This window comes from Gekko japonicus, unplaced genomic scaffold (genome assembly GCF_001447785.1).
Source record: "Gekko japonicus isolate JY-2015 unplaced genomic scaffold, Gekko_japonicus_V1.1 scaffold648, whole genome shotgun sequence".
NCBI lineage: Eukaryota > Metazoa > Chordata > Lepidosauria > Squamata > Gekkonidae > Gekko > Gekko japonicus.
In genome coordinates this window covers 100,365-115,086 of record NW_015169193.1, presented here as the reverse complement: position 1 = coordinate 115,086, position 14,722 = coordinate 100,365, and the positions used below count along the sequence as shown (strand labels likewise).

Genomic DNA, 14,722 nt, shown 5'->3' with positions numbered 1-14,722 from the left:
ATAAACCCTGAGGGGAGATTTGATTCCCCTTTCTGCAGGCAGGTTACCTCACCCTACAAGGTTTCACTGGAACCTAATTCCATAACAGACAAAAACCTCCCAGGTTCAAGGCAGCTGTTTTAACACACAAAGGACATGCATCTCTGTTGTTCTTGTTGAATTTATCTGCAGCCTTTGATACAGGAGATCATGCCATCTTGTTGAGGTGCTTGGAGGCAGAAGTAGGTGTCAGGGGATGTGTGTTGAACTGGTTCAAATCACTCTTCACAGATCAAACGCCAAGGGTTGCTATTGGAGATTAGTTGGGACCTATCTTGTGGGGTTCCACGGGGTACAGTTCTATCCCCCATGCTGTTCAATCTCACGTCTTGAAGGACATTGTTCTTCCCACTTTTGATGGAGTTCAGCTGACTCTTGCTGCCTCACTTAAAAGCCTTGGGGTTTTATCACGTCCAACTTTATTACTGGAGAAGTGAATTAAAGTAAGCTAATGCAGCTGCAAAAAAAAAAAATGCTTTCTATCAACTCAGCTTAGCCTGTAAGACAAACCCTTATCTCGATATGGCTGATTTGGCCACTGGGATCTTATCAAGAAAACTGGTACACTAAAATTTCTTGTCTGTTTCAATGTTTGGTTCAGGCTTCAGATGCAGCCTGCTTGTAGGTTAATACAGTTCAGAAACTGCCTTGCTAAGACAGAGCAAGCTGGCCTTGTGAAACTGCAGATAACATCCAGCTGCAGAAGGGAGTCACAAAGCTTGGTACTGGCTCCCAATTAACTACATTCCATCCAGTTAAGTACCTGGGGGAAAGGGGCTGAGCCTAGCTGCAGATTGGTTTCATTTCCTTCCTCCTAGGTCAGACCACCACTTAGGTCATCTGCTTAACCACTGGCCTAAAATAATGGCTATATGTCATCACTCAGGGTCCCTCTTGGTCTTTTAGGCCTGAGATCATGAGGGCCCCTCACCCATAAAAAAAGTAGATGTTTACTTTAGCCTCAGCCTGATGGTGACTACTTGAGATCTTGACATGTAAACACAGTCTTGCTCACGGTGACCACCTTGAATGTTGTTTGTGCTAGCCAGACAGCTTTTGGCTACGCTGACTCTGGAGAGAGCCAGTTTGGATTACTGGAACTTTCTACTGAGAATGGTAACATCTAATATTTGGAACCAATGTATTACTATTTTAGTTAGTTCTTGAAGTTTTAGCTTTCTTATTTTATCCTCACAGTGCTTGATCCTTTTTGAAATATTCTTGCACCTTAATAAAAATATATTTTATTTTACTTTTGTGGTTATTTGCCTTCAACCTGACTCAAACTAAATCCAGAGCCTAAACTGGCCAACCACCTACCAGAGTAATTGCTTTTGTGAGGAACTCATTCTGTAAGTCTACCTTGCAGGGTTGACTTTTTTGTTTAGTCCTGGGAAGGCTGGAAGTTTGCTCTTTAGCGTTTAATCGTTGGGAAAGTCTAAACGGCTGGTGGCAGACTACCAGACTGGTGTGTGAGGAATCACAGCCCAAGGTTTTGTAATTTTGTGTTCTGCAGTGCTTACCCAAAGAGTTCTTGGCCCAGGATTGGTTGGACTCTTTGACAGATTCATGCTACAGTAACAGAGAGTAGACTACTGTAATGCACTGTACATTGGTCTCCCCTCAAAATCAATTTGGAAACTCTGGCTAGTAGAATGCCATGGCTCGGCTATTATCAGGACCTAGATGAAACATGCCTATTATTCCCATTCTACAGACACTCCATTGGTTGCCCATTTGTTACCATGCAATACCATGAATTTAAGGTATTGTCTATCATATGCAAAGCCCTTCGTGGCCTTGGTCCCTCTTATTTGAGAGACTGTGTCTTCCTCTATGCACTGCCACAAGAGCTTTCATCATGTCAGCAGGGCATTCTGTAGGTGCCAACCTGCAAATGGGCAAAATTAAGAATTGCCCATACTTTATCTATTGTGGCCCCCATTTTATGGAATGGCCTGCCTGAGGAGGTCAGGAAGGCTCCCACTCCTGGCTTTCCACAAACTATGCAAAATTGAATTATTAAAGAGGCCTTTTGTGCTCAGGGAATAGGTTTGCACGGTACAAAATGGTTCACAAACTTATTTGGGTAAATGATTAGGGACTGTTGTCCACAGTGCTGTGTATAGCTTATTATAAGTAGGATCCTACTATGTAATTTTTGCACACTTTGATGTGTCATGTTAATTCTTACACTATGCTTCAGTTCTGTCTTTTAGATTTTTGGTCCATTCCAGACTTCTACAATCCTAATACATTGTTTATTGAATGTCCCATTTTGTTGACTGTATTGACTAACTCTGTGCAATCCTCCTTGAATCTCTGTGAGAAAGGTGGACAATAAATAACGTAAATAAATTAATGCACACAGAGACACAAAAGCAGCAATTAAACCAAACATATAAAACACAATGTATAATGTGGAACTTACAATCACTTTTGTTTTTTGCAGATTAATAAGAAGATCATACCTAGAGGTAGCAATGCTATATTTTTATTTAATTACAGCCAAGAAGGAATCCTTAAGTGCTGTAAAAGGAAAAGCATTCAAAGCAAAGGTATGTGTCCACATAGGAGATTTTGTCAGCCGAGTCTGGCTAGGTCACAATACGTTCTGTGATTGAGAAGATAATTGTTCATTGTTCATGTTGTGCATATTTGTTTATAATCATGAGGGGCCCTGAAAAGCTACCTATATAATGCAGGCTGATCACGTATCCCACTTCTTCATACCATTAAGACAAATTTGTGAAACTGTGCTTCTAGGAGTAGAGTGGTTATTGTTTTCTTTGCTTAGGAGAACAAGATAACTAGAATAGCTAAAAATGATATAAAAGATAAGTACTGTCTGTGTTTTTTGATGACATGAACTGACCATCGTAATGGCCAGCCACGTGAATGCTAAAATCTGACATTTATAGTACTAAACACTTAATCTGTATCAGTTTAGACTATCACACCAAAGCACTTTTCTGATGGTGCCTGAATTGCAGAAAGATGTGCAGACTGATCTTTTACAAAACCTTTTTTTCCTCTATTGCCTTGGCAAAACCCTGGGTGTGCTTTTCTCGTGATCCCTGAGTGCCCTGAGTTCATAGTGTCCATGGTCTTTGCAGACACCAGGGACATTAGGAGGAGACAAGTGAGAATCCTGGACAGAGGAGCCATAGAATTCCCACAGATTGCATACTTCTCTGATTATCTTCTATCTTTGGGTGGGAGGGGGATGAGGCAAGGCAGCAAATCCTACTCTTTATAGGGCCTCGCGATCATCCTTTTTTGTCATATGCTATCATGCTTGATATAATTTTTGCTGTGGATTCACACCACCTTCAGAACCGTTCTGTGTGTCCCCTTCTGTGTAGCTAGCACAGGTGTTATAAGTCAACGGATATGAAGCTAAAGCCAGGCATTGCTGCAGTTGATCACTGAGGCAGGAACCATGGTGATACAGGAGGCAGACAAGGGTTTTGATAGCTGGAGGAACCCTTCACGATGGAGCTGCCCAGAATGGTGCATGAGCTGTGTTTTCAGTCTGTTGAACCAGTAGTGTTCAGGTCCCAACTGAAGAGTTTTATAGGCAACTGATAACTCCACCCTTCCTGTCACGAGAACAGGAATTGTACTGTTGTGAGAGTGTGGTGCTCTTCTCCCATCTAGGGCTAGCTTGCAGAATACCTCAAACTATAAAGCATATGCTCTTCCACCTGGTTTAGGTTTCTGCTAAGGACACCATAGTCTTTATTCCTGAGGTCCTAGAGGAAATTGGGGGCAGTCTGGAGGTAGATGGGATTCCTGAGTGGCCAACTCTGTTGGATCCCCAACTGGAGCCTCATGTTGCATTGTTGGCATGGGGCCTCCCTCTGGAGATCTTAAGGTGCTTGGAGTCTGAAGTGTAGCAAGCACGATGGGGGAACCCTCCTCCTCTGAAGTCTTAATCTCATGTCAAGGATGGCCCAGGGCAGGTCCAACTCCTGACACCACGAGGGCTTCTGAAAGGAAAACTGCCACTGATGGATGTGTTATGCTCCCCACCCCAAGCAGCTCTTGTTCCCAGTCCCCAAATTTGTGTGTAAAATTAGAAGGAAATTATAAAAGCACTTTGATAGGAAAACACTTGGGGGGGAAAGGTAGGAACATATGTGGTACCTGCATCTCTGGGCTAAGGGTGAAGAAGGTTTGCTTGAATTCTGATAAGACTTTATATATATACTTTGTGATTTAATTATAATTTATTTAATCAGTTGCATAAAGAAATAAGAACGTAGGGGTGAGGCATATTTGCAACTTCCTAGCTGCCCCGACCTGGATGACCCAGGCTGTAGCATGTTCTCATCCGATCTTGGAAACTAAGCAGGGCTGGCCCCGGTTAGTACTATGGGATTGAAGACCAATCAGCCAGTATAGTTATGCCCCTGTATAAAACTATGGTGCAGCCTCATTTGGAATATTGTGTGAAGTTCTGGTCACCTCACCTCAAAACAGATATTATAGCATTGGAAAAAGTGCAGAAAATGGCAACTAAAATGATGAAGGGGGTGGAACACTTTCCCTATGAAGAAAGGTCAAAGAGGTTAGGGCTCTTTACCTTGAAGAAACGATGACTGAGGGGTGACATGATAGAGGTTTACAAAATTATGCATTGGATAGAGAAGGTAAAGAAAAGAAGTACTTTTCTCTCTTTCTGACAATACAATAACTCATGGGCACTCAGTGAAATTAATGAGCAGTAGGTTTAGAACAGATAAAAGGAAGTACTTCACCCAAAGAGTAATTAACATGTGGAATTCACTGCTGCGGGAAGTGGTGGCAGCTACAAGCATAGACAGCTTTGGATAAACATATGGAACAGAGGTCCATCAGTGGCTATTAGCCACAAGGTATAGAAGTGACGCTATGTCTGGGGCAGTGATGCTCTGTCTTCTTGGTGCTTGGGAGGCAACAGTGGGAGGGCTTTTGGAGTTTTGGCCCCACTGGTGGACCTTTTGATGGTACCTGGGTTTTGGACAGAGTGTGACACAGAGTGTTGAACTGGATGCGCCATTGGCCTGATCCAACATGGCTTCTCTCATGTTCTTATGTTAACCCCCAAAGAAATCCAGGTTTGCTACACAGAGGCAGGCAATGAGAAATCACCTCTGAATGTCTTTTCCCTTGAGAACCCTATGGGGTCACCATAAGCTGGCTGCAACTTGACAGCAGTTACCACTGTATTCTGCAGCATAGCAGAATGTTGCATCACACTGATTATTGCTCCATTGTTGCAAACTGTATGGTGGTGCAAATGGTTAGAATTGCAGTGTCAATTTCTTCTCAGGTTCACCTGTTCTAAAATACTCAGATGCATGACAATATGACCTTCCATTAACCAGTCTTGAATTTCCTACTCATCTGATTTGGGAATTTCCTCTACATTTTAGGCCACCAATGCACACTATGCAAGTTCTGACGATTTCACAGCCATGGAAATGTATAGAGTGCAGGCCTGGATTGCAGTAAGAGCTGCTGCACAGGTTGGTGCTTTTAAAAAATAATCTGTTCCATCTGTGTTCAGTGGTTATTAAATTTATCTGTGATAGAAAAAATCAAGGGCCTACACTTTATATTGCAGAAATGAAAACGAAGATGGGGCGGGGGGTAAGTGGGTTGGCAGAACCTAGTATCTTCTTGTATTTTACTTTTCTATACTTTTCAGCCAATACTTTGCTTCCAAAGTAGTTTACAGCAATTTAAAAGACAGATGGGAATATACTATAAAAATTGTATTAGAAACATTCTCGGTGTTATGTAATATTATTTACCTATTTTGTATCGGTGAACAAATGACTTGATTAAGACTTCATAAAGGTGAACAATTCAACACAGAAATATAAACGTTAACATTAATTTAAAATTTTTAATTGGTAAGAGCATCATGATTGCTCTACAATATGAGTCTCACTTTGGATAATTATATCTGAATCTTGTACCACAATCAGTAGAAAGATGAATGGTAAAAGGATATGTGCCCCCCTCCCCTTCAGTGCTGAGAGAATGGTCACAGTGGACATTTTCTACACTAGTCCCTCCTGGGAAGATGTTGCTGATAGGTTTTAGAGTAAATTTTGAACAGCCTTTACCTCCAGGATGCATTTGCACGAAAGTACAAGCTATCCAGTTGGTGTATCCAGGCCATTCTCCCTCCTCCCTTGTGGGAGAATGCCATAGCTTCACCAACTAGCTAATCACTGGTCTGATGGGGGAGAAGTCTGGAGCCACTCCCTGATCATCCAACTCCCTGATCATCCAACAAGCTGATTGTTGGGGGTGACAATGGACTCTGTGCATAACAGCACTGAGAGAAAGCTATTCGTAAAACTCTGAATCCCACTTTTATGACCAATTTATATCTCTAAGTTTCTGTGCCAGATCTTGTAAAGTATGAATTATATTGTATATAGTAGCTGGGCAACTACGTATCTTCTTAATAACAAATCTGTTAGCATTTACATGCAGTCTTCCTGGAAGTATAAAATTTCTACCTTATACCTCCCTGGGGTTGTATGAGTGATAACAAAGTAATACACATGAGAAGGAAGACCGACTCACTTTGCTAGCTCTCAGTTACAAATTGTTATGAATGTAACGTTAACCAAATCCCAGTAGGTTCCCTAAACATGCACTGAAAAGCAGACAGGTTATAGGAAAGTACAGACTATCTTTTTTCATAAATGCATATTAGTAACAAAATCCTATTCAGAGTTTAGTTCTGGAGACAGATACATTTTAAAACTGATCTCCTTAGATGTCGTGATTGCAACATATATTTTTACATATGATCTTTTACGGAATGTTGATTTTTTACCATGTCAGGAGAGGACTTTTCCTGTTCTGCTTATCATTTTGAGGTACTACCTGGCTGTCTATCCCTGACATACCAGTATTACAGTTGCTCCCTGTTGGATTCTGGGCTAGATTAAAAGTGCTGTTTTTAACTTTTAAAGCCCTTTAGGGCCTGGGACCCATTGAAGGACTGTTTCTTCCTAGGCAGACCTATCCATTATCTTCATTTGTCTCAACATCTTTTGAAGGTGACTTTTCTATCCAATATACGAGGAAATCACCTTTTTTGTGTTGGCACTTTCCCTATGGAATAGTCTCCCAGGGCAGAGGAGGAGCAAAGAATTCCTTCTCTGAGGTTTTGTGAACTGTTCAAGGGTATCCTTTATCAATAAGCTTTTGGCTGATTTTCTGATTTACAGTCTGTTTGGTTGATATGCCACTGACTGACCGGAGTGTTTTAACTGTGGTAGGAAGAAGCTTATTGTGGGTTTTTTAGATACAGGCTGTGAATTGGTTTTATAATTATTATATACTGCAAATTGAGAAAGCTACATCTTTGCTGTGGCCAGGCATCTCAATTGCCAGGCAGTATAAGGGTACCCTGGGGAACAAGTCAGGATTAGGCCTGGATGTCTGTGTTTGAACGTCACATGAAATCATAGTTAAGACAAACTGTGGTTAATAAAGTTCATGCCATGGATTCAGACTTTGGTGAGATGGACTTTAACTAGCATAGTAATAGGACTGGTTCACATTTGGATGATTGCGCTAACAATAGTTTAATTCAACCATGATTTTGCATTTTGTGTGATATAATCCTTACAGGTTTTTTCCCCCTTGAATGCAATCTAATATAGTTTGTTAAATGTCTTATATGTGTATGTATTCTCTTTTGATTATGTGAAACACCAGGCAACTACATTTGTATGATTTTAAATCACTTGTGTAATAATTAACTTGTCAGAGATAATGACTCGAGTACACTTCCTACAACAGAAGAACAAAGAACACTTCTTCAGTATTTTATATTTAACGTATATTGGATTTTTGTTTTGTTGTTGTTAGTGTACTGACTTCCAATTTTAAAGGTAGTACACATTACAAGGAGCCCAACCTGATTAAATCCATCCTATTTCTAGGTCAGTGAAGCTATTCTGTCTTACCAGAAATTAATTGGAAGGAAGGCTGTTAAATTATATCAAGTGAGAGGAAGAGTACAGCGCAACATCCCAGAATTTGCCCTTCTGGACCTCGGTTCTTCCTATAAAGACTTCTTGTCTGGTATTTGTCTGTTGATCTTGTTTGTACCATCTCATGGTCTAAAGATTATCAAACCAATCAGAAAATTAATAAGCACATGTAATTCATGACTGAAAAAACACAGCAATAAGAAAAAGGATGTCTGTATAATATTCTTATTGTAGAATATAAGAAAGCTGTGCCTTGTTTTATATTATATGCCAAATGTTTTTCTTATTGTGGAATATAAGAAAGCTGTGGCTTGTCTTATATGCCAAATGCAAAAACAAACAAAAAACTGCTTCCCATAATTCTTTTCACAGAGAATTTTTTGCTGATTGTCAATGAGATAACCCAATTAATTTGCCTGTCAGTGATAATGAGTTATTGCCAGATGACTTAGAGATAGTGCCAGTATGCACCTTCCAAATTTTGCAGATGTTTACCCAAGGACCATTTTAGGAACACAGAGTGATTTACATAGATATGCGTTAGTAACTGGAAGCAATCATTGTTTATCCTACCATGGCAATCCATTTTCAACTCTTGAATTATTTTTCAAGCTTATTTTGAACATATAACTTGTAACTTAAAGAAAAGGGGAACTGAATAAGGGAGGTAAGAAAGAATCCAAATTTTCAAAAGGCAATTTTGCAAGAAAAATAGGAAGTACCTCATGCTAAAACCAGATTTGAGATTGTTAAGGAAAGAGATAGGTGAATTTATCATTTACACACTGACATACAAGTGCAGGGCTATTTTTGGGCAGGAACGCACAGGAACGGAGTTCCGGCTGGCTCCCAAGTTGGCCACGCCCAGCAGGAACTCATTAGCATAATAGGCCACACCCAACAGCAGGAACTCATTAGGATTGGCTACATTAGGGGTGTGTGGCCTAACATGCAAAGGAGTTCCTGCTCCAAAAAAAGCCCTGGGTTTTGACAACAAACAAGGTAAACAGAATAAGATGCAAAAGGTGGGTGTGGCTGGATGACCACACTTCTGGTAACATGGGGTGTGGCCTAATATGCTAATGAGCAGTGCTGTCAAGGGTGTGGCCTAATATGCTAATGAGTCCCTGCTGTTGGGTATGGCCTATTATGCTAATGAGTTCCTGCTGGGCTTTTTCTACAAAAAAAGCCCTGCAAGTGAGCATTTTGTATAGAAACTTTTCTATTAAAAGGGCATATGAAGTGATACTGTGCTGCTGAACTTAGAGCATTAATGATTTCCTTTCTTATGACTGAAGCAGTAATGATACAAACAGATGTAAAGGATGTAATATATATACTTTGCTTTGGATCCATTTCACAGTAAATATAGTACCCATGCATTGAGGGATTACTATAGGACATATTCCCCCCACCCCTTAGCTTGTGTGTTGCACCAGGCTGTTTCAGTAGGTTGAATCTTTGTGCTTGATTCCATGTCCTCATCCTTCCCACAGCAGTGTTCCTCTACCAAGTGCAGAAGGTGTGTTGCGCAGGGCTATGGGAGGCACATAGAGGCCTGTAATTGGGATAACTTTGTATGATGCTTATGTGCATGTCAAGGAAAGAGGTAAGAACATGGTGATTATACTTTAAGGCAATCCCTCTGCTTGAGCTGCACCTGCAGTAGATTGAGTTAACCCTACAAAGCTTAAGAAGAAGAAGAGAAGAGATCGGATTTGTACCCCGCCCTTCACTACCCACAGGTGTCTCAGAGCGTCTTACAAACTCCTTTCCCTTCCCCTCTCCACAACAGATACCCTGTGAGGTAGGTGGGGCTGAGAGAGCTCTGACAGAAACTGCTCTTTTTCAAGAACAGCTGTGTCAGAACTGTGGCTTGCCCAAGGTCATCCAGCAGGTGCAAGTGGAAGATCAAACACGGTTCTCCCAGATTAACCACTACACCAAACTGGATCTAAATAAATGCTCCCTATAAGAAATTTCCTGTTCTACATGTACTGCCAGCTGCAGTTATTGGGTGCCTTTGCTTCTGTTTTGGCAGTGGTCTCACACTTTAGCTGTGATAAGATTGTAAAGGAACTTTCTTTTGCAGCCTGATCTGTAGTTAAAGTTTTGTAGGAAAGAGGAATAAAAGAATCTCCAGTTTTAACTCATAAAGTTCAAACTGCTGTGGGGTGGAGGTAGGCTATGCAATGTGAGCCCATGCAAACAAAGAATTGGTGGCAAAATGTCTTCAGAGCCCCATGACCAATTTAATCTAATAAAAATGCCTATGATATGCTAAACTCTGTGTGGGAAAAGACTCGTACAGATCCCTAATCTCAGGCTCACAATTTGTAAGACATAAAGCACAAGGGGGGGGGGATTAGGAGAAGAAAATACTCCTCAACAGAGTAAATACTCACAGGGTCATAGATTACTCAATCAGGTAAGCCAAGCCTCATGTTACAAGGGGAGAAAGAAAACAAACTGATGGAAGACAATTATTTGTTAGTCCCAAATGTGATTATACTGATTGAAAGAATATTCCCTTTATGTAATTAATAGATTCAGTCTTGGGTAGGTTACAGTGTACAGAAGGGACAGATATGGGAGGGAATTGCTCCCGTTTGGATTCCAGGCCGCAGACCAGTTTGCATATAGTCACTTAGAGTGTTACTCTTGAGTTGGCCTATGGCAAGGATCTCATAATGGCCTCTGAGACTGGATTTTAGAATATTTGGGATCTATACTTATGTGTACACACCAACAAACATACATGCTAAGAAAGCCTTCCTAGCAAAAAATCCACTTCATGTTAAAAGTTGTCAAGCATGCTGCATTGTATGCTGTTATAAAAGGGAAGCTAATGGGAATGGGGATACAAACACCTTTGATAGTGGCTTTATCATGGTATGAGAGAAAAAGCAGTTTCACGGTCACTGCCTTGCCATGCATACTATGAGAGGTTGTGTCAGCTGCTTTTGGTTTTTGTTCCTGCTGGTATCAAACTGACAACCTAGAAAATGGCTTGATTGGGTTTTGTTGTTTTGCACTATGTGCACAGGATGGGCTTCAAAATTACTACCTGACACCACTGCGTTGTTGCAGAGAATTAGGATGACGTTAAATATGTTTTTGGTTTTCCAGGTGGATATGAAGTTACCTATAAAGTCCCTTCCATAGGGTCTTGTGCACAAGGGCAAGAAGATTGTGATGCAGCTGAAAGTTCATCATATGAGGATATGCAGGCCAGGCTGAAAATAACCTGGGTCCACTTAATTCGCTACAATACCTACTTAAACAGGCTCTTGAACATGAGCCCCTTGCTTGGTAGGAACTAGTTTGCTTTTAGAGGACTAGTATTCTGGAGCAATTATGTTGTGTATCAAAAATTATTTCTTTGGAACAAAAAACCTATTTCTTCTTTGCTAGTATTATAGTGGTAGTTCAGCTCTGGAATCTGTAGCTTCATAAATGTACAAATCTAAGTAGAAGAAGGGAGGAGAATCTCATTACAGGACAGTAATTTTTCTAATTTCCCCATTCCAGTTTCATAATTTTGCTCATTAGGAGAACTGTCCACCTTTTTTTTTTTTGTAAAGGGCTACCTTTTAATTTTTTTATTTAAAGACGCCAATGTTGGATCAGGCCAAAAGCCCATCCAGTCCAACACTCTGAGTCTCACAGTGCCTTATGGGGTCACCCTAAGTCAGCTGTGACTTGATGGCACTTTCCCCACCACCACCACAGAGCGCAGGGTGGGGGGGCAGGGGAAAAAAAAAGGAAGTCAGTAGCAGGCTGTGGATCTGTCATATTCCAGACATAAATATTTATAGGAATCCTAGGCCTCAAAAAAACCTAATGCCACTACTACCAGAACTATTGTAATACCATAGCAAATGATATTGCAGAAGTATTTGCTTCAGATACTTACTCCGAATTTGTAAACCTTACCTGTGTTTTCTTTGAACAAGACATATCTGAATACTTGATGACAAAACAATACATTTTCTCTAGAGTATTCATAGAAGCATTTTACATCGTACTGAATTTTAATGCACTTCATTGTCTATTTTGTACATAAACATACTGTAAAATGTTTATATTACTGCCTTCACTAGAAGTAGTCTTTACACGTCTTCTCTTTTCACAGCTGTTCCAAAAGCAGGAGAAGGCTTATTTGCTAAAGAGAATGTGCTGTTCACTTCAGTATTTGACATAGGAACTACTCTACGCTTAGCTGAAATGCATTCTTTCCTGAAAACCCACTTGCCTATATATTCTGCCTGCTGCCTTGAAGCTCCCCCCAAACAACTACACAGTTTTGAACAGATGCGTGGTAGTACAATTGCTCTTGCAAAGGTAGTCTGATTTTAACTATTACATATAAACTCATGTTTTGATAACCACTCTGTAGAGCTAGTATCTCTGGGTTCAAAGGATCATATGCAGAGCATTGCTGATGGAATGGCTCTTTCCTGCCTCCTTTCTAATGCAGCACTGTTGCAAAGCACAGGAACTACTACCATGAAGGCCTGAGCACAGGCACCAGCAGTAGGCCCCTTTGCTTCAGAGGGCACAAAAAGGAGCAACTGCTCTGATGACTGGAGCCGCTGTGTGGGATCATGAGAGAGGGTCTGTCCTTGTCCGGCTCACTAGGTTGGAGGCAAGTCTCAGTCCACAAGAGGACACCCAGAAAGGGTTCCAGTCAAAAGTCAAAGTCTGGGGTCCAGTAAGGTAATCCAGAATCACAGTCCAAAAGCAGTCCAAGGTCAGCTAGCAAGGTTCCAAGAGCTAATCTTTTATGTAAGCCGCCATGAGCTGGCTTCGGCTGGGAGGGCGGGGTATAAATCAAATAAATAAACAAATAAATAATCAAGTCAAGCAACTGGTAGGATAGTCAGCAGGGCTGCAGACAAACTGATCCCATACTGGCTGCAGCCTTATATAAGGAGTTTCCCTATAGCTGTTGCTGGGTCCCATGTTAAGCTTCTACTCCCAAGCTAAGTAATCTCTGCTCATGAGGCGTACTGGAGACCAGATCCTGTGGTGACTTATCAGTTTCTCCTAGCATTTCCTTAGCAGAGATGCCGTCTCAGGCTGCCAGGTGTGCGCTCTGCACCTGGTCCATGCCTAGTCCTTCGCCTCCACTGGTTCTGGGGTGCTTTGGAAGATTGTGGGGGGTCTGGTCATAGGTGGGTCCAGGCCTGAGGGCACCAATGAGTTAGGGGTCAGTATTGGTGCTGGCTTAGGGTCCCTTCAGGGATCCATTGGAGAGTCTACCTCAGTACTAGGTCTGGTGCTTTTGAACTTGTTCATTAATGATTTGGAGTTGGGAGTAAGCAGTGAAGTGGTTTAGTTTGCGGATGACACCAAGTTGTTCAGGGTGGTTAGAACCAGGGAGAATTGTGAGGCACTCCAGAGGGATGTGTCGAGGCTGTACAAGTGGGCATCAACGGGGCGAATGAGGTTCAACATGGGCAAGTGCATGGTAATGCACGTTGGAGCCAAAAATCCTAACTATAAATAACATGTTGATGGGGTCTGAACTGGCAGAGACTGACCAAGAGAGAGATCTTGGAGTCATGGTACTGAAAATGTTGACTCTGTGTATGACAGCAATAAAAAAGGCAAATGCCTCAGTGTGCCACAGCAATAAGCTGGGGCTCAGACTTACTGCGGGTCCCATTTGCGGCACTGTGGGGAAGGTGGAGAAGGTGAAGGTGGCTGAGACAGTTCTTGCTGGGGCAGAGTGGGTCAGCTGGTCACAAACGTGGGAAGCTGGAGTCCATCAGGGCCCCATGGGGATAGCTGGTGGGGGCAGGGGTGTCCAGGCTGCTACTTAGGGTGTGTGCTGCCCCGGCTCGCCCTCCTTTCGACGTTGTGATTTTTGGCCCACCCTCCCGTCCCTTGCTGGAAGTAGTTTGTAAGTGGGGGGTTTGCATGCAGGTTTGTTTCATTTACTCTCTTCCTTGTTGCAACTTAGCAGTATCAGCACAGGACCAGATCCATTCTCAGGATAGCCGGCCTGTGTGTGCATTTTTCTGAGTATGGGGATCCCCTTAAGGGATCTTGGCATGAGGGCAAAGAGGAACACCCAGCCTGGGGGCACTGCTGGGGATTATCCTCATGCTCAGGTGGCAGGGGAGACCACTCCAGGATGGCTGCCCTTGTGGGATCCAGAAACCTGTCATCGCAAGGTTTCCCATAACCCCAACTGGTGGGCTGGGGCAGGCAGGGGATCATCAACTGGTGGGCGGGTCAGTCAGTGAACAGGATCCAGTACCCCATGCTGTGCCAAAGCTTATTACTACTGTAACCCATAAAGTTGTGGCCAGTTTTATTCCAATTCTGTTGCAAATAACTCGTGTGTGTGTGTTATTTCAAACTTGGGCAATAGGCGGGGTTATTGGTAAGGGTATAAGGGAACCCCTCACCTTTGGCACCCTCCTTGCCCTCCCTTTGGGGCTGGGGCTGCAAAAAAGGGGAAATGCTATGCTGGGGATTATTAGGAAGCGAATTGAAAATAAATCAGCGAGTATCATAATGCCCCTGTATAAATCAGTGGTGTGGCCTCATTTGGAATACTGTGTGCAGTTCTGGTCAATGCACCTCGAAGAAGAAGAAGAGGAAGAAGGAAGAAGAGAAAGAAGAAGAAAGAAGAGGAGGAGGAGGAGGAGGAGGAGGAG

General features: G+C 42.2%; 1 protein-coding gene across 1 annotated transcript in view; it reads left to right on the top strand.

Moving 5' to 3' along the window:
• CFAP54 (cilia and flagella associated 54) overlaps positions 1 to 14,722 on the top strand; it is a 219,965-nt gene that overhangs the window by 181,175 nt on the left and 24,068 nt on the right. Inside the window, exons 58-62 of the mRNA XM_015416272.1 lie at positions 2,492 to 2,597; positions 5,460 to 5,552; positions 8,001 to 8,142; positions 11,181 to 11,363; positions 12,187 to 12,395. Of these exons, the coding sequence (XP_015271758.1) occupies positions 2,492 to 2,597; positions 5,460 to 5,552; positions 8,001 to 8,142; positions 11,181 to 11,363; positions 12,187 to 12,395 (733 nt within the window). The remainder of the gene's footprint in view (positions 1 to 2,491; positions 2,598 to 5,459; positions 5,553 to 8,000; positions 8,143 to 11,180; positions 11,364 to 12,186; positions 12,396 to 14,722) is intronic.